Source organism: Panthera leo, chromosome B4, assembly GCF_018350215.1.
Source record: "Panthera leo isolate Ple1 chromosome B4, P.leo_Ple1_pat1.1, whole genome shotgun sequence".
Taxonomy (NCBI): Eukaryota; Metazoa; Chordata; class Mammalia; order Carnivora; family Felidae; genus Panthera; species Panthera leo.
The window spans coordinates 51,128,543-51,148,227 of record NC_056685.1 but is presented as its reverse complement, the minus strand read 5'-3'; the positions used below and the strand labels follow the sequence as shown (position 1 = coordinate 51,148,227).

General features: G+C 36.2%; 1 protein-coding gene across 8 annotated transcripts in view; it reads right to left on the bottom strand.

Annotated features, from left to right (window-relative positions):
* PIK3C2G (phosphatidylinositol-4-phosphate 3-kinase catalytic subunit type 2 gamma) overlaps positions 1-19,685 on the bottom strand; it is a 347,337-nt gene that overhangs the window by 263,399 nt on the left and 64,253 nt on the right. For all 8 annotated transcript variants that reach the window (XM_042945913.1, XM_042945912.1, XM_042945916.1 and 5 more), the window contains 2 exons: positions 19,026-19,096; positions 10,356-10,419 (listed from right to left, as the gene is read on the bottom strand). In XM_042945913.1, coding sequence (XP_042801847.1) covers positions 10,356-10,419; positions 19,026-19,096 — 135 coding nt within the window. The remainder of the gene's footprint in view (positions 1-10,355; positions 10,420-19,025; positions 19,097-19,685) is intronic.

The window sequence follows — 19,685 nt, the reverse complement described above, 5'->3', positions numbered from 1 at the left end:
TGCTTTTGCTTCCCTTGCCTCCAGAGACGTGTCTAGTCAGAAGTTTTTCCAGCCGAGGTCAAAGAGGATGCTGCCTGTGTTCTCCTCTAGGAGTTTTATGGTTTCCTGTCTCACATGTAGGCATTTCATCAATTTCGAATTTATTTTCGTGTATGGTGTAAGAAAGTGCTCCAGATTCATCATTCTGCATGTTGCTGTTCGGTTTTTCCAACACCATTTGTTGAAGAGACTGCCTTTTTCCATTGGACATTTTTTCCTGCTTTGTCAAAGATTAATTGACCATACATTTGTGAGTCCATTTGTGGGTTCTGTATTATGTTCCACTGATCTTTGTGTCTGTTTTTTGTGCCATGTTTTTTTGTGCCAGTACCAACCGTACTGTTTTGATGATTACAGCTTTGTAATACAGAGTGAAGTCTGGAATCATGATGCCTCCAGTTTTGGTTTTCTTTTTCAACACTACTTTGTCTTTTGGGGTTCCATACAAATTTTAGGATTGTTTGTTCTATTTTTTTTTTTTTTTGCAAAAATGCTGGTAGTATTTGGATAGGGATTGCATTAAATATCTAGATTGCTTTGGGTAATAAAATTATTTTAACAATATTTGTTCTTCCAATCCATGAGCATGGAATGTTTTTCTATTTCTGTGTGTCATCTTCAATATCTTTCATCAGTGTTTTATAGTTTACGGAGTACAGATCATTTACCTTTTTGGTTAGGTTTATTCCTAGATATCTTATGGTTTTTGGTGCAGTTGTAAATAGGATTGATTCCTTGATTTCTATTTCTGCTTCTTCATTATTGGTATGTAGAAATGGAACAGATTTCTGTGCATTGAGTTTGTATCTTGTGACTATGCTGAATTAGTTTATCAATTCTAGCAATTTTTTTTGGTGGAGTCTTTCAGATTTTCTACCTGGAGTATCATGTCTTTTGAAAATAGTGAAAAGTTTAACTTCTTTCTTGCCAATTTGGATGCCTTTTACGTCATTTTGTTGTCTGATTGCTGAGGCTAGGACTTCTAGTACTATGTTAAATAACAATGGTGAGAGTGGACATCTCTGTCTTTTTCCTGACTGCAGAGGAAAAGCTCTCAGTTTTTCCCCATTGAGGATGATATTAGTAGTGGATCTTCATATATGGTTTTATGATGTTGAGGTAAGTCCCCTCTATCTCTACTTTGTTAAGGTTTTTTTTTTTTTTTTCAAGGATGGATGCTGTATTTTGTCAAATGCTTTTTTTGCATCTATTGAGAAGATCATATGTTTCTCATTCTGTCTTTTATTAAGGTGGTGTATCACATTAATTTGTTTGCAAATATTAAAGCACCCATGCAGCCCAGGAATAAATCCAACTTGATTGTGGAAAATAACACTTTTAATGTAATGTTGGATTAGATTTGCTAGTATCTTCTTGGGAATTTTTGCATCCATGTTCATCAGGGATATTGGCCTGTAATTTTCCTTTTTAGTTGGGTCTTTGTCTGATTTTTGACTCAAGGTCATACTAGCTTTGTAGAATGAATTTGGAAGTTTTCTTTCCATTTTTACTTTTTTGGAATAGCTTGAAAAGAGTATGTATTTACCCTTCTTTAAATGATTGGTAGAATTCCCCTGTAAAGGCATTTGGCCCTGGACTTTTTTTTTTTGGGAGATTTTTGATTACTGATTCAATTTCTCTGCTGATTGTGGGTCTGTTCAAATTTTCCATTTCTTCTTGTTTCAGTTTTGGTATTCAGTTTTGTATATTTCTGGGAATTTGTCTGTTTCTTACAGTTTACTCAATTTGTTGGCATATAATTTTTCATAATGTTCTCTTATTATTGTTTGTATTTCTGTGGTGTTGGTTGTGATCTCTTTTCTGTCATTCATGATTTTAATTTTTTGGCTACATTTTCTTTTTGAAAAGTCTGGCTAGGGGTTTATCAATTTTATTAATCCTCTCAAAGAACCATTTCTTAGTTTCCTTGATCTCTTCTACTGGTGTTTGTTTGTTTCTGTATCACTTATTTCTGCTCTAATCTTTATTATTTCCTTTTTTCTGCTGGCTTTAGGCTTTATTTACTGTTTCTTTTATAGCTCCTTTAGGTGTAATGTTAGGTTTTGTATTTGACACTTTTCTTGCTTCTTGAGGTAGATCTGTATTGCTATACACTTCCCTGTTACAACGGCCTTTGCAACATCCCAGAGATTCTGGACTGTCATGTTTTCATTTTCATTTGTTTCCATGTAATTTTTAAGTTCTTAAATTTTCTGGTTGACCTATTCATTCTTTAGTAACATGTTTTTTAACCTCCATGTATTTGTGGTTTTTCCAAATTTTTTCTTGTGGTTGGCTTCAAGTTTCATAGTGTTGTGTTCAGAAAATATGCATGGTATGATCTTAATCTCTTTGTATTTGTTGAGGCCTGATTTGTGACCTAGTATGGGATCTATTCTGGAGAATGTCCTATGTGCGCTTGAAAAGAATGTGTATTCTGCTGCTTTAGGTTGAAATGTTCTGAATGTATCTGTTAAATCCCATCTGGTCCAGTGTATGAGTCAAACCAATTGTTTCTTTGTTGATATTCTGTTTAGATGATATGTCCATTACTGTAAGTGGGGTGTTAAAAATCTCCAACTATTGTTGTATTATTATCAATGACTTCCTTTATGTTTGTTATTAATTGATTTATATATTTAGGTGTTTTAATTTGGGGGCATAAATATTCACAAGTGTTACATCTCTTGTTGGATATTCCCCTTTATTATGATATAGTGCTCTTCTTCATCTCTTTTTATAGTCTTTGCTTTAAAATCTAGTTTGTCTGATATAAGTGTTACTACTCCAGCCTTCTTTTAACATATAAGTATGATAAATGTTTCTTCATGCCCTCGCTTTCAATCTATAGGTGTCTTTATGTCTAAGTGAGTCTCTTGTAGGCAGCATATAGATGGGTCTTGGGTTTTTGTGTGTGTGTGTGTGTGTGTGTGTTTTTAGCCATTTTGATACCCTTTGTCTTTTGATTAGAGCATTTAGTCCATTTACAGTCAGAGTGATTATTGATAGATATGAATTTAGAGCCATTTAGTGTAAAGTGGTTTCTCGAGATTTCCTCTGTTCCTTTCTAGGCTTTATTGCTTTTGATCTTTCTTTCCCACTCAAAGTGTCTCCTTTAATATTTCTTGCAGGGCTGTTTAGTGTTCATGAACTCCTTTAGTTTTTGTTTTTCTGGGAAACTCTTTATCTCTCCTTATATTTTGAATGACAGTCTTGCTGGATAAAACATTTTTGGCTGTATATTTTTTCCATTTAGTATGTTGAATGTATTATGCCACTCCTTTCTGGCAAGTTTCTGTGGATAGATCTGCTGTTCACCTGATTTGTCTTCCCTTGTAGGTTAGGGATTTCTTTTCCCTTGCTGCTTTCAGGTGTTTTTCCTTACCTCAGTATTTTGCAAATTTTACTACAAAATGTTTTGGTGTTGGCTGGTTTTGTTGATTTTGATGGGAGTTTTCTGTGCCTCCTGAATTTGGATGTCTGTTTCTTTCCCCAGATTAGGGAAGTTTTCAGCTATAATTTGCTCAAATAAACTTTCTGCCCCTTTTTCCCCTCTCTTCTTCTGGGACTCCTATGATATGAATGTTATTATGCTTTATGGTGTTACTGAGTTCTCTAAGTCTACATTCATAATCCATAATTTTTCTTAATCTCTTCTTTTCAGATTCATTATTTTCCATAATTTTATCTTCTATATCACTTATTTGTTCCTCTGCTTCTTCCATCCTTGGAGTCACTAAGCCAGTCGGTTTTGCATCCCTGTTATAGCACTTTTGGTTTTGCATCCCAGTTACAGCACTTTTTATTTTGGCTAACTAGTTTTTAGGTCTTTTATCACTGCAGTAAAGGGTCTCTCTGGCTTCTTCTGTTTCTCAAGACCAGCTAGTATTTTATGATCATTGCTTTAAATTCTGGTTCCAACATAATACTTATATCTGTTTTGATTAACTCCCTGGCCATATGTTCTTGTTCTTTCTTTTGGGATGAATTCCTCCATCTTGGAATTTTCTCTAGGACTCTATCTTTTGTGTATCAGGAAAGCCTGTGCCTGGTCCCGTTTCCACTAGAGCTGAAGCTTTGCAGCACTCTATGATCAGTAGATCTGGTGCATATGGGAGGTTTGTGCTGGTCTTCTGGGGAGGGGACCCCTGCTGCTCTGGCTCTCAATCAGACTTGCCCTAGTAAAAAAGCCACCTGCAGAGTGCCAGGGGGTAGGTCTTGCAGTAAGTGGCTCAATCCTCCACTGTGTGTGCTGTACTGCTCCCTAAAGTTTGCTGTACTGATAAGAGGGGTAAACAATGGCATCAGCCCACTCTCTTCCCCAGGGAGGGTATTTCGTGCCCACCGCTGTTGAGGAGGTCTTCACAGAAGGGGGAACAATCTCTCCCCTTGTGACCCAGGCTTCTGTCAGATCCCTGCCTTCACCCTATGTTTGATCTGTCTCAAGGCCTGTTGGTGCACTGTTCCTCTGTTTTAACTCAGATGAGTGGCTGGGTTTCAAAACTCCAGATTTTAGGGACTTAGTGTGGGGCAAACTTGTGCTGATACCCTAGGGGAGGGTCTCACTCCCTTGTGGCTGATAATGGTTTCTCTCAGAAAAGCAGTTGTACGACTGGCAGGGACTTGGATTTTTATGGTAAAGCATAGCAAAACAGCCAGCATCCAGGTTAGCTGCCCTCAGCAGGTGTCTCTGCTTGTATGCTAGTGAATGAAGCAGCTCCGTGGCACCCACTAGCTTTTTTGTCCTGAGAGGCAGTGCTGCCTCTTCCAAATGTACTGCAAGAAGGGGAACTGTCTCTCCCAGAATGATCCAGGAGATCCTCAGAGCATGCTGTCCACTCCTGGGCCTCTGCCCTCATTCTCCACAGGATCCCCCTATGCCTGCCATGCTTGACTCTGGCAATGGCACAGGCTTCTAAAACTTCAGACTTTTAGCTCTGCTGCTTGTAAAATCTTGCGATAATCAGTCCCTCTCATTTTCTCAGTCAGCATTGTTTTGGGGAAGTGTTTTTCTTGTGCAATCCCTGCATGCTGCTTTATCTTTCTCTCTCATTCCTTCTCTCCCCTCTCTCCATGATCAGGGCTCCCTTCCCTGCACAGCACCTGTGATTCCTTTCTCCCCCAAATCGTATCTCCACACCTCCTACATTCCACAGTGTGACCTTTTTTTTTCCTTCTAGTTGTGCAGTTTGTTCTCTCAGTCCTCAGATCAATTTCCTGGGTGTTCAGAATGATTTGATAGTTATCTAGCTGTGTTCAAGAGACATAGCAAGCATAAGGTCCTTCTCCTACTCCACATCTTAACTCTCTCCCCATTTAAGCAAAAATTTAAAAAGTTGAACTATACCACATAGTGAGAAGATGGGGCAATGGGAACTCTCATCTGTTATGAAATATGTGTGACCCTATTAAAAAGTGTCTATGACCCTAGGTATATACCCTAGAAAAATTCTTGATATTAGCTCAGGTGTACATCAACAGTGGATTAGATAAATAAATTGAGGTTCTTTGAGCTAATTGAATACCATATATCAATGAAAACAAATCAAAACCACATAGGACAAGGTGGATAAATCTGAAAAACAATGAGCAAAAGTTATATGGCTCAAAAAGTACATATAGTTTTATTCCACTTATGGAGACATTAAAAAGGAAAGCTAAAATGTATATTTCTAATGAATGCATAGATATCCTTTGGTGGTAATGTGAAAAGGTAAAATGGTGAAAACAAAACCTACAAAATACTTTTCACCAAAGGATACCTCTCATGTAGAGAAAAGAGATATAAAGTGGCACACGGGCAGATCCTATGATACCGGCAATATTTTGTTCCTAAACTTACTGTTTAATAAGAATTCCTGCTCAGGTATTATTCTTTAGTTTGTATATGTATTATTAAATGTTCCTCATGTATTATATAATTCACTGCACACATCCCAAATAAAATGTCAGATCATGTTATTCCTTTGGCAAAATCCTTCAATGCTTTTGATCTCACTTGGAATACAAATTATGTTGGCTAGTGATTATTTTCCTTATTGGAGATCTATTTTCAGTTTTTCATTTTTTGCTTCCTTAAGTCTGAAAATGTCCTATACATAATAGGTTTGACTTTTAGTAGTTTCACTATGCCCTTTATTTCTGCTAGGGTAGTTTCCAATTCTGCAATTGTGTTTTATTTTTCTTGTGACCTGACTTTATCTCCTTCATCTCCTTGACTTCTTCTTTTGTAACCTTTAACCAGGTTCTTGTTACCTATTCATTTTGTCCTATTTTCTTCTTACGATTTTTTGTTCTTTTTCCCACTTCTTCTATTCTATGTTGAATACAAATCGGTTTTGTGACATTTTTCTTCTTTCTTCTGAATCCTACTCAGTCCTCTACTTTAGCAATAAAAACTTACCATAATCAGCCCCCAAAATATATAACTTTAAAAATAATCACTCTAATAGCACTAAACTAACACTTGTACTTATCTTTACCTGAACACGTTTTATCTTCCAGCCACTATATTATATTAAACATATCTCATATGTTTTTTTTAATTTTAAAAATATCATTGTCATATTTTATTAAATTCACTCTAGTGATGAATAATATGAACTCTAAGAAAGTTGAATAAAAACTTTCTTTAGTGTAGGGTTGGCATATACTGCTATCTGACTTTGGAGTCTCTGTACCTAAATTCTGTCCTTACTGCCACTCTGTTTAAATTATGTTTGAGGGGTGCCTGGATGGCTCAGTTGGTTAAACATCTGACTCTTGATTTTCATTCAGGTCATGATCTCATGGTTCATGAGTTCGAGCCTCACCTTGGGCTCTGCACTGACAGTGTGGAGCCTGCTTGGGAATCTCTGTCTTCCTCTCTCTGTCCCTCCCCCGTTCATGTACTTGCATTCTCTCTTTTTCCTCTCTCTCTCAAAAATAAATAAGCATTTAAAAAACAAATTATGTTTGAATTTGGCACTTTTAAAAATCCAACAATTTGGATTAGGTCTGCTTGTTACTAAAAGAGCTTCAGTTCTAATAAAGCCAAATACAGAAGATCCTTATGTGCCCCCTTTATTTCTACTTACACGTGGAATTTTTAGCTTCTGTCTAGAAACTGAATACAGTTGGATTTAGGTCTTAGGGAGGGGAAAGTGTGAGATAATTATTATTCTGTGTTACTCATTTAGTTACTTAAACCTGAAAAATAGAGGTGCCATTCTGGTTATCTAGTTTGTACTCTTTCTGTGTCATGAGCTAGATGATAAAGTGTTTGGAGGTTTTTAGCTCTTTTTAGACCAAGCAGATGTTTCATGAAGACAAACCATATTTTAAAGCATGAGTAGATTTTTCTCAATCCACATTTATCAGTTTATAATTAGTTCATCAGTTATTAGATTCTAGTATAAGCTTGTCATCAGTAATAAGGATTGCTAACTTTGTTAAAAGGTCCTATTTGGCACTGTAATAAAAATTTTGGAGACAGTGCATTAGAAGCTACTAGGAAGAAGCAACTTTGAATCAGAAGTTGATTCTTGCACCTAGATTGAAATCTTGTTTTTTTCACTGTTTTGCTTTGTATATATACCACTCTATGTACATTATTTATGAATATGCTGTCTTTCCAACTAGATCATCAGCAACTTCAGAGTATGGTTTTGTTTTCTATTTCTCTCTCTCTCGCTCTCTTTTTTTTTTTTTTTTTTTTTTTGAGAGAGTGAGAGACAGCAGGGGAGAGGCAGAGAGAGAGGGAGAAAGAATCCCAAGCAGGCTCCATACTGTTGGTGCAGAGCCTGACATGGGGCTTGAACCCACAAACTGTGAAATCATGACCTGAGATGAAATCGAGTCAGATGCTTAACCAACTGAGCCACCCAGGCACTCCAGATTTCTATTTCTCTTGATTCTAGTGAATAAATAGTTCACTAATTAACATTAAGTAAGCTAAGTAAGCTAAGTAAGCATTAAGTAATACCTTAGGGGAGAAATTCTTTTTCTTTTATTCTTAATTTGTCTGAAATATTAGAGATGAACACAGAATATAGAATGAATATAGAAAACGTTCCATACCTTTCTGGATATTAGTGGCATAGAAGAGAGGAATAAAATGCCCAAAATAAAAGTTCTATGTAAATTGCTTACAAAATTAGCTACTTAGCAAACATAATAATCAGGGCCCCCAAAGTGAAATCAATAAAATCTAAAATATGTTAAATGACCATGGCTGGGGAAAGAAAATATTTGAAAATTTAAATTACCCATATTATTCAATAATATCTGTGTCATATTTATTCAGCCTGCATGTTTTCTATTTTTTTAAAAAAATTGTTTAATAATCCAAGTTTGGGAAATATAAAAAAAACATTGTTCATGTTGGCACTATTTTTGACATTAATGAAATATTACTTAATGCAGTTGTCAAATAAATAGAAGTACCGCAGTCTGTCCTCATTTCTCAGATATTTGCTAGTGATGCCTCATAGGAAGAATCACATTTAAAAAGATCATTGTTTTGGAAGGAGTTCATCTGGAAAATCACAGACACTGTGGCCTATTTACAAGATAAGTCAGATGTGGGTGATGATAACTATTTGCCTGTGTTAATGTAAAGACAGTAATTATTTGATGTTTTGCCAACTTTCAAGTCATACTGAAAAAATTTACAATAATCAATGGATTCTTTCAAAGTGGAAATATTGGAGGCTTTGTATAAGAGTTAGAAACTTCTTGGAAATTAAGAACTTTACAGATTCTCAACAATTTGTGTGCATGTGTGTATGTATAAAAAGGCATCTGTGATACATGAGCAGTACTGAGACATTTAGATAATTACCAGTCATCATAAGTAGGCTATCATAACCTCAAAAGTATATCTATATATAGTGAAGAGACATAAATGATCTAGGAATGAAGTCTTCGTCTGCCTTGTGTACCTGGTAAATTTCAAATTCTACACTCAAAAGAATGACTATCACAAAGGTGAAGAGTCAAGCTGAAAGAAGTACTAATTATGACACTTTTATGAGACTCAAACCAATCTTCTGTGAATTTCTTTCACATTTCACATTTTAAACTTACATATTTAAGCCAGACTCAAGAAAGAAAAATGGAATTAGAGTGATAGGATTACATTTTGCGAGGGAATATGAGTTGTGTATTTGTCATCATCATGTCTTTAAATATTTATGTGGAATTCACATGAGTTTGGTATCTATCCAGAAGTATTTATTATTTTCAGAATCTTCTGCTAATTAATATTAGGAATAGTTACTTAGGGTCTTTATCTTTTCATATATATCAGGAGTCAATTATTTAATGGAAAAATAAATCCTCACTTGTTTTAAAACACTGTATTTACACAATTTTCTATAATCACAGCATGTTTTATCTGTGGAAGATTTAACCCTTCCCTGGAAGAATAAGCTATAAGATATGGTCTGCCTAATGGTGACCACAACTTTGATGCCCAGTTGGTGACCAAATCTCAGTAATCTTGGGCTAAGTCCATCATATTTCCTTGCCAAGCTAGCTTCTCCTTTCTGCTATTTTAATAAACTGATGTCTCTATGTAGTCGGTTGGCAGCCAGGAATGTGGAGGTATTCTAGACAACCTCTTCTTTTGTTTTACTCATAGTCTTTCACCAAATCATATAAATTGCACATTTTCATATATTATGAATTTGTCCCCTCCTGACCACCACTATTGTAGAGTTTTTGTCAATACCCTCATCATCTCTTTGGGCTAATGAAGTGCTCCTCTAGTCACCTATCTGTCATTCTGTTGCCTTGCATAATGGCTCTATGTCATCAGCTGATAAATTAGAAAATCCTTAAATTGTCCATAAAGTGTCCTTAGGATCCTACATAAGTTGGCCCCTGTTTGCCCCTTTTATCTGGTCTCTTTCCAGTCTCTCAAACTGAACCCTAGTTGTAGCCATTCCAAATTTCATACAGTTTTCTAATCATTCTAGGCTTTTCCTAACTGCTTCTCTTTATGTTGTTCTTCACTAAAAGTTATCCCCACTCCCCACCTTCTTTCACCATGTGCCTTAGTTGGCATACTCATTTTTCAACATTCAGATCAAATAGGTAAAATTGATAACTTTCTTTTGTGTCCTGTATACACATAGGTCTTTCACATTCACAGTACCTATGACACTTTATTCATACACATCTATTTACTTGTGTGTTTTGCCACAATAGAATGAAAGCTGCTCAGATATTGACATTCTACTTTATTCATCTTTGTGTCTTCAGAAAATTGCAAAATTTTTTTATGGTTAATAAATACTTATTGAATTGATAGATGAAGTAACAAAAGTTAATACCTGGGTTTTCAATAGGCATTTCAGGTGGAAGTCATATTTTTTGATTACTGTTGAGAGGCACTGTCTGGAAAGAAAAAAAATGACTTTGTCTAAAAGTGGGTAAGAAAACTTATATTAACTTTAGCATATTTATCATAAGTTCTGTTTTGTCCATGATTCTATAGCAGACATGGTTTAAAAAGGATTGCTACTGACACGGTTTTAAAAACCATTTCGGAAGGATGTTTATAAACTTTATGTAACTTGATAGCCTACAGACATATCTGAAAACTTTAGAACTCCAAAGAAATCCATGACAAATTAACCAAACCTCTCAAAGACTGTTCATAATATCAAACTATTCTTACTTCAAAATGTAAGTTATGAAAGGATTTATGAGCAGATAATGACAAATACTAACATCAAGAATTGTTAAATATGCAAACACTTGTAGAGAATTGCTCTCAGAATGAATGACATATATTTATAATAGATAAGTCTGTCTTTGGCATCAAACCTCTGTATCTTTTTGCCCTAAGCTTCCCTTATTTCTCCAACCTTATCTGTGCTTAGGTGGAATACATGTGAGATAAGCAGAGGTTCTTCTTACTTCACTAATCAAAATTATTTTCCAAACATCATGACTTTCTCTTCCTATTTCTCTTTCTGGAAACCGCTGAATTGAACAAATCATACAACACAAAAAGTGTTAAAGACACACCAATGTATTTTACAATAACTGCCTTCTCAGCCTTTATTAAATCATCACTTCAGTTGGATTAAATCTGACAGTTCAAAGACAAAATGCATTGACCATGTAAAAAATCAGTGGAGGTATAGGAAAAGAATAGTGAAAGATTTGGCTATTGAAGGGAGGGTTTTTATATAAAATATGACCACAAAACTTAAAAGACCCTCAAGAATATATACCCTCAGCACCTTGCTGTTAAGCATTATATTTATTTTATCGAAAAAACCCTGGAAACTAATGAAGGTGTATGATTTGCCCAACTTCTAAGAGGAAGTTAAGTCAGGGAAGAGTGAAACTGAAAATAAAGCTCCTGCCATCTAGTGTGTGATCTTTTAATGACACCATAAAGTAGTCTGAGGAGGGAAGGCAGAATAGCATTGTATTACAGAGAGCAGTCTTGGAGGTCTCCAACTTGGAGGTCTCCAAGATGGCAAAGTACGAGATCCCAATCTCTGTATTCTCACAATTAGACAACTATCTATGAACAAAAACAGCTCTGGGAGAGCTTAGGAATCCTTGCAAGAAACTTTGACAACACTGTAGAACAAGAAACCCTGAGAATAACCACACAAAAATGGGAGGGTACTTTCATTTTGCCTGCATCATCTCATCCTGCAGGCCAGCACTGCTCACTGTCCATAGGGAAATCCCCTTGCTGGGAAAGGGACAGTAGGTGAGCCAGCAGCTTCCCCCAGCCTTTTGGGACACTGCAAGAAGGACCTGCATTGATTTTACCCTACACAGAGACCAGCAAAGCTGAGATACGTAAAGACGGCCAGGAACAAGGAAGAAGGGGCTGCCAGCATCAGCAGTGTAGGGGGAGTTACTATGGTTCCCAGTGACCTGCACTGCAGAGGGCCCCAGTACCTTTCACCACTGGAGAAATCAACAGCCAACACAGCAGCTGCAGACCCGCAGGCAGATTTCACCGTTTCCCTTCCCCTATCACACACAGGTATTCATATTCACAAACAGCAGCTGCTTGAGTCCCTCCCAGCTCCCTTTCCCACCCACTGCCACCCTAAGGCTCACTGGCAGCTGGTTCCCAAAGTGTGCACCTGCAAGCCCTTGGCCTGGTTTCTGTACTGGCCTTCACTGCCATGCACATGTTTTAGGGAGACACTGCAGGCACAGGAATGCACACCAATTGCCAGGACCCCCACAGATGCTTGTGGGCCTGGTTCTGGCCCTGTTTCCTGTGACTGGCCTACACTGTTGGGCTTGCTTGCAACCAGCCGCTCCAGCTGTGTACCTGTATCTAACCAGCCTGAATCCCATAATAGCCTCCATTGCTGTGCACATGACCAAGTTGAGACTGCAGCCACAGGAGTGCATACCAACATCCAGGACCCCACAGTGCCAGTGCACCTACAGTTAGTTGTAGCCCTTGCTGCCAGCCCTGCCCTCCCCCATACTATATGTATGTCTGCAACCAGTCCCTGCCACTACACAGGCACTTGCAGCTGACATCCAAACTCTATGTGTGCGTGCCACCAACTCTAGCAACAACCATTGCCTACCCTGGGCCCTAGCTGCTGGACCCAGAAACACCACTGAAGATGCCAACAGCACTTGTTAAAGATGTTGTAGGCCCCAGTGGCCTGAGCTGAGGAGACATCACATTCACCAGACCTGGGTCTTCCACATGACTGTATACTTGGTGCCCTGCACCACTAGACTCACAGCCATAGCATGCTCCAGTCTGCCTCACCTGCAGGTGAAGATCCTGTACTGAGGTCAGCCTATAAAGTCTGCTTCTTCCCAGGCCCAGACATCTAGGCAAGGCTCCAGGGATCATAAAGAGTCAGGGAAATATGACACCACCAAAGGAACACAGTCAACTTAAAGCAACTGACCCCAAAGACATGGAGCCACATGAATTGCCTGACAAAAAATTCAAAATAATTATTCTAAAGATGCTCAGAGAAATATAAGAGAACACAGAAAGACAATTTAATGAACTCATCAAAACAATGTAAGAACACAATGAGAAGTCCAATAAACGTATAGAAAACATAAAAAAAGAACAAGAGTTTTGGAGATAAGAAATACAATGGCCGAACTGAAATTCAATATAGAGCTTCAGCAGAAGAAGGGACCAAGCAGAAGAAAAAACCAGTAAGCTCAAAGACAGATTATTTGAAATTACCTAAGCAGAAGAACAAAAACAAAATTAAAAAAAAATAAAAAAGGAATTAAAAAAGTCTATGGGATTCATGGGGCCCCATAGAGAGAAACATGTGCATGTCATTGGAATCCTGAAAGAAGAAGATAAGAGAAAGGAGCTGAAAGCTTAGTTAAATAATGGCTTTTGAACTTCCCAAACCTGGGGAGATATTTGGACATTATGAAGTAATAGGTTACCCCATAATTTCAATCCAAAATGATCTACTCCAAGACACACAACAAAATAAAATGGTCTAAAATCAAATACAAAGAGAAAATTTCAAAAGCAGCAAGAGAGAATAATTTTTCCTCATAAAATAATCACCATAAAGCTATCAGTGGATTTCTCAGCAGAAATCCAACAAACTAGGAGAGTAGGATGATAAGTGTAAGTTGCTGAAAGAAAAAACAAAACAAAACAAAACAAGAAAGACCCCTGCCAACTAAGAATACTTTACCCAACACAATTGTCCTTCAGAAGTGAAGGTGAAATAAAGACTGTCACAAACAAAGGAAAGGAGTTCTTCAGCACAAGGCATGCCTTAGAAAAAATGCTAGTTCCTCAAGCTGAAATGAAAAGATGCTAATTAGTAACAGGAAAACATGAAAATATACAACACACTTTACTGGAAAGATAAGTATATAGTCTAATATAGTAATAATGATGTGTCAATTACTTAACTCTAGTATAGAGATTAAGGAAAAATATTAAAAATAGCTAAAGTTTCATATTGTCAATGGATATATAATACAAAGAGGTATAAATTCTGACATCAAAAGCATAAAATGTTAGGACAGAGTAAAACGTAGAGTTTTTATGCAAATAAGGTTAAATTGCTATCGGCTTAAAAGACTGTTACAAGATATTTCAAGTAAACCTCAGAGTAACCACAAAACAAAAACCTATCACAGATATGCAAAGGTAAAGAGAAGAAATTAAAGTATACTACTATGGCCAAACATCAATTCAGGAAGAGAGAAAGGAACAGAAAAAGAAAGAAAGAAGAAAGAAAAAAAGAAAGAAAAAGACAGAAAGAAAGAAAGAGAAAGAAAGAAAGAAAGAAAGAAAGAAAGAAAGAAAGAAAGGCTACAAAACAAAACAATTAACAAGATGGCAATAGTGAGTCATTAACTATCAATTATTATTTTAAATGTAAAGTTTTTCAGTCAAAGGACAGATAGTAGCTGAATGGATGAAAAAAGACAAATATACTGCCTGCAAGAGATTCCCTTCAGCTTCGAGAGCATACATATATTCATAGTGAAGGGATGGAAAAAGGTACTTCATGTATAATAGAGACCAAAATATAGTAGAGGTAGCTATACTTATATTACACAAAGTAGACTTTAATTTAAAAGCTGTTACAAGAAACAAAGAAGGATCAAAAGAGACTATTATGAACAATTATATGCTAAAAAAATTGGACAACCTGGAAGAAGTGAACAAATTCCTAAAAAATACGACCTACCAAGACTGAATCAGGAAGAAATAGAAAATCCAAATAGACCAATAATAAGAAGATTAAATCAGTAATTAAAAACCACCCAACAAAGAAAAATTCAGGAGCAGATAGCTTCATGGGTAAATCCTACCAAATATTTAAATAAAAATTAATGCCAGTTCTTGTCAAACTCTTCCAAGAACATGAAGAGGTAGGGACACTCCCAAACTCATTATATGAAGTTAGAATTACCCTGATGCCAAAGCCAGATAAGGACAATACAGAAAAAGAAAACTATGAGCCAATATCCCTGAAGATTATAGATGCAAAAATTCTCAACAAAATACTTGCAAACCAAATTCAACAGCATATTAAAAGTATTATATACCCCATGACCAAGTAAAATTTGTCCCTGGGATGCAAGGATGATTCAACTACACAAATCAATAAATTTAATAAAGCACATTAATAGAAGAAATCATTGATCATCTCAATAGAAGCAGAAAAAGCATTTGAAAAAATGTAACATCCTCTCATTATAAAAACTTTCAACAAATTGGGTATAGAAGGAACACATCTCAACATAATAAAGTGTACATATGACAACCCACAGCTATCATCATACTCCGTGGTGAGAGGTTGAAAGTACTTCCTCTCAGGGGTGGCTGGGTAGCTCAGTCAGTTAAGCATCCAATTTTGGCTCAGGTCATGATCTCAGTTTGTGAGTTTGAGCCCTGTGTCGGGCTCTGTGCTGACACCTCAGAGCCTGGAAACTGCTTCAGATTTTGTCTCCCTCTCTCTCTCTGCCCCTCCTCCACTCATGCTCTGTCTCTTTCTGTCTCTCGAAAATAAAATAAACATTAAAAAAATTTTAGAAAATACTTCCTCTAAGAGCAGGAACAAGATAAGTGTTCCCACTCTCACTCCACCTATTCAACATAGTACTAGAAGTCTTACAGTAATCAGGCAAGAAAATGAAATAACAGGCATTCAATCTCAAAGGGAGAAGTAAAACTGTGTCTGTTTGATGATGGTACAGTCTTGTATATAGAAAATTCTGAAGATTCCACCAAAATACTGTTAGGACTAATGAACGAATTCTATAAAGTTTCAGGATGCAAGATAAATACATACAAATAGTTGAGTTCCTATACACTAACAATGAAAGTTTTGAAAAATAAAAAAGTTTTACTTACAATAGCATCAAAACAAAAACAAAACCAAAAAAAAAAAACCTTAGGAATAAAATTTAACCAAGGAAGTGAAAGAGCTATACACTGAAAGCTATGAGACATTGATGAAAGAAATCAAAACACATAAATAGAATGGCATCCAAGTTTTTATATCAGAAAAGTTACTATTGTTAAAATGTTCATACTACCCACAGCCATCTATAGATTCAATTTATTTTTTTTAAGTAAGCTCTATACCCAACATGAAGCTTGAACTCACTACCCTGAGATCAAGAGTAGCATGCTCCACCAACTGAGCTAGCCAGACATCCCTATTCAATATAATTTTATCAAAGTTCCAGTGCTATGCTTCACAGAAATAAGAAAAATAATCCTAAAATTAATATATAACCACAAAATATCCGGCAGAGCCAAAGCAATCCTGAGAAACAACAAATCTGGAGGCATTACACTTCCTGACTTCAAATTATATCACAAAGATTTGGGAATCAGAAGTATTATGACACTGATATAAAAACAGACACATAGATGAATTGAATAGTCTTGAGAGCCCAGAAATAAACCTACACATATATGGTCAAGTAATATTTTACAAGGAGCCAAGAATAATAAGTGGGGAAAGGATAGTCTCTTCAATAAATAGTTTGGGATAACTGGATATTCTCATGCAAAAGAATGAAATTGCACTCTATCTTAAACCTAAAACAGCAAAGGAAAGAATGCATAAAATGAAAAGGCAACCTAGTTTATGGGAGGAAATATTTGCAATCCATATATCTGATAAGGGGTTAATATCCAAAATGTGTAAGGAGCTCATACAACTCAATAGTGAAAAATCAATCCGATTTAAAAAATGGGCAGAGGACCTGAGTAGACATTTGCCTTAAAAATATATACAAATGGCCAACAAGCACATGAATAACAAGTACATAAACAATATCACTAATCATCAGGAAAATGCTACGCTTGACTTTAGCTCAAAGGCTGAAAAGAAATGGGGAAATGCAAATCAAAATCACAATGTGATATCCCCTCACACCCCTTAGAATGGCTATTATCACAAAGACTCTGGTCAAGGCTATTCAGAAAAGGGAACCCTGGTGTACTGTTGGGAATGTAAATTGGTTCAGCCACTATGGAAAACAGTATGAAGCTTCCTCAAAAAATAAAAAATAGAATTAACATATCATCCAGCATTCCCACTTCTAGTATTCAAAGGAAATTAAATCACTATCTTGAAGAGATAGCCGCACTCCCAAGTTCATTGCATCATTATTCACAATAGCCAAGACATAGAAACAACCTAAATGTCCATCAATGGATGAATGGATAACACGTGTACATATACATATACACACACACATATAATGTTATTATATATAAAATGTATATATACACACATGTATAATGCTATTATATATGAAAAATATATGATATATATCAATACTATAAATACTATATATAAAATAAAAATTATATTTATATAATTTAATGTTGTATACAATATTAATAGTTAAGTGGAATAAGTGCTGAGTGTTAGACATTTGGTTTTAGTCCTGGCTATGGCATTAATTATCTGTATGATGGCTGACAAACTTTTAAACTTTTCTGTGTTTTACTTTCCTTACCAGAGGAGAAGCAGCAATGCCCTGGGGTTAAAGGGAAGGGGTGGAGGAATTAGATTTTGAAATTAGTCTGTGACTGCCGAATTTAACTCAGTGGACACTTGTATTGCACAATGGTCAAGGTCACCAGACTTCTGTGAGGGGGCTGGCAATGGCAGGGTAAGACAGAAACAGAAGGAAAACTGTCTTGCTCTCCCCTTCTTCTCACATCCTCCCCTTGTCTCTCTGTGCCCCAGACAGCATCTACCTACATACAAGTGACAGTCCTCCACCAAACCAGTTCAGAACAGTCCTTTGTCTCCCAAGGATTTCCCACTTTTTAAAGAATTTGTCAGATTTGATGCTTTCCTCTAAGGTTTTTTTTTTTTTTTTTTTTTGGATAAATTTATTTTGGAATGAGGAAACTACAGCTGTTGTTAATATGCCATTTTGATGGGAACCTATACCTGATCCATGTAATTAGCTATAAAATAAAAATTTAGATTAGGATATATTCAAAGTCCTCTGTAGTCCTACCCATTCTGTGACTTTGTTGTGTGAGGATGAATATTTTGGGGAAAATAAAGAGAGGCATACAGGGAAAGACAGAATAGTTTTAATAAAAGAATAGGGTCTTTGCAAATTTCACACAGCCCTGATTTCTGTCCTACCACTAATGAACTGAATAGCCTTATGGAAGTTATTTAACCTTCCAGAACTTGGGTTTCTTTGATTCTGAAGTAAATTTTGTGTCTTGTCACAGGGCTGTAGGGAGAATTAGATGAGATAATGCATGTAAAATGTACAATAACTCCACTAAGTGATTGATAGCTATTATGAATAGTCACTAAAAATGATTTTAACTCATATTTTTTATATCAGGCTTTGCTTTGGAGATTATGATATATACCTCCCATACCCGATTTTTTGCTCATTCAGCTCAGAACAACTTTAATTTCAGATAAACCCATACTGTAGCAGTGATATCTTCTCCCAGGCTAGCTTCCTGATGGGTCTATTCTTTCAAATAATACACACATACATTTAGATATGAGAATCAGTTAGGATATGTTCATTTACTGTCATTTGAGTTTCCCAGTTTGAATTCATGCTCTTCTGCTTATGATATACCAGTTATTTTCAGGGAATTCAAGAAAAATTTAAAGCAGGATGTGGTGACTTTCAAAGTGTGGAAATTCAGTTATACAAAGAGCTTAGTGACACATGCACACGCAAATTCACAAAATGAATGAGGAAAAAAATTCTTGAAAACATAATAACCGGTAGCAGAGATATTTTAAAATGAATGTTAGATTGTTCTGGAAGGTGTTAGCAGCTCTTCAAATGTATCTGAATAGCTGTGAAGAATAGATAATTATTAACAGAATTTGCCAAAGGGAGATATCTATTAAAAGTACAATAGCTTCCACGGTACTAACGAAAGGACAGTTTTTACAGTCAACTGAAAAATATTGTGATTTGGCACTTGAGAACTTGGTCAGAAAGTAGTCTTGGAACAAAGTAAAATGTCTTACCTGGATATTTTCCAAATATGCATAAATTCTAGAAGTTGGTTCAGATAAAACTGACTGTGGTCATCTTCATGCTGTAGACAGCAGAATATATTAATATTTATAGAGTGAATAGGAATGAGTACCAGATAAAAATAGGTCTGTGGCTTCCTGCTGTCATTTTATTCACCTCTTTTGATAACCCTCATTCATCACTTTAATACTTTGTTTTAAAGACTTTGTAAGACTCTTCTTAACTCTATAAGCATTCTTTTCAAAAATGAATCAGAAGCTGAGCTTTGGGAGAGGATAAACCTCAAGGACAGAAGAAAAGCATCCTGGCATCACCAAGGTCAAACATTAAGTTCTCCTAGCAGAGGGCAGTTTTGCAGACTGGTTCTCTCACATACATGCACATTTTCTTTACATTTAGGCTATGGATGCTATGGCAGTGTGTGGCCTGACAGCTTGCCAGATCAGTTGGCAGGCCTAGAATGAACTCCCAATTTTTCAACTTCACCACACCTTGCCTCCCAAATGTGAGTGTAACAGAACTTTCTATTTCGTGAACATTGAAGTGTGCTAATGAGTGACAACTATAAATTCCAGGAGTTTTCAGGAGGCATGTGTTTTCTCCCAAGATTAGCAGAAACTACTTATCATAAACTATCAGTCCTGTGGTCC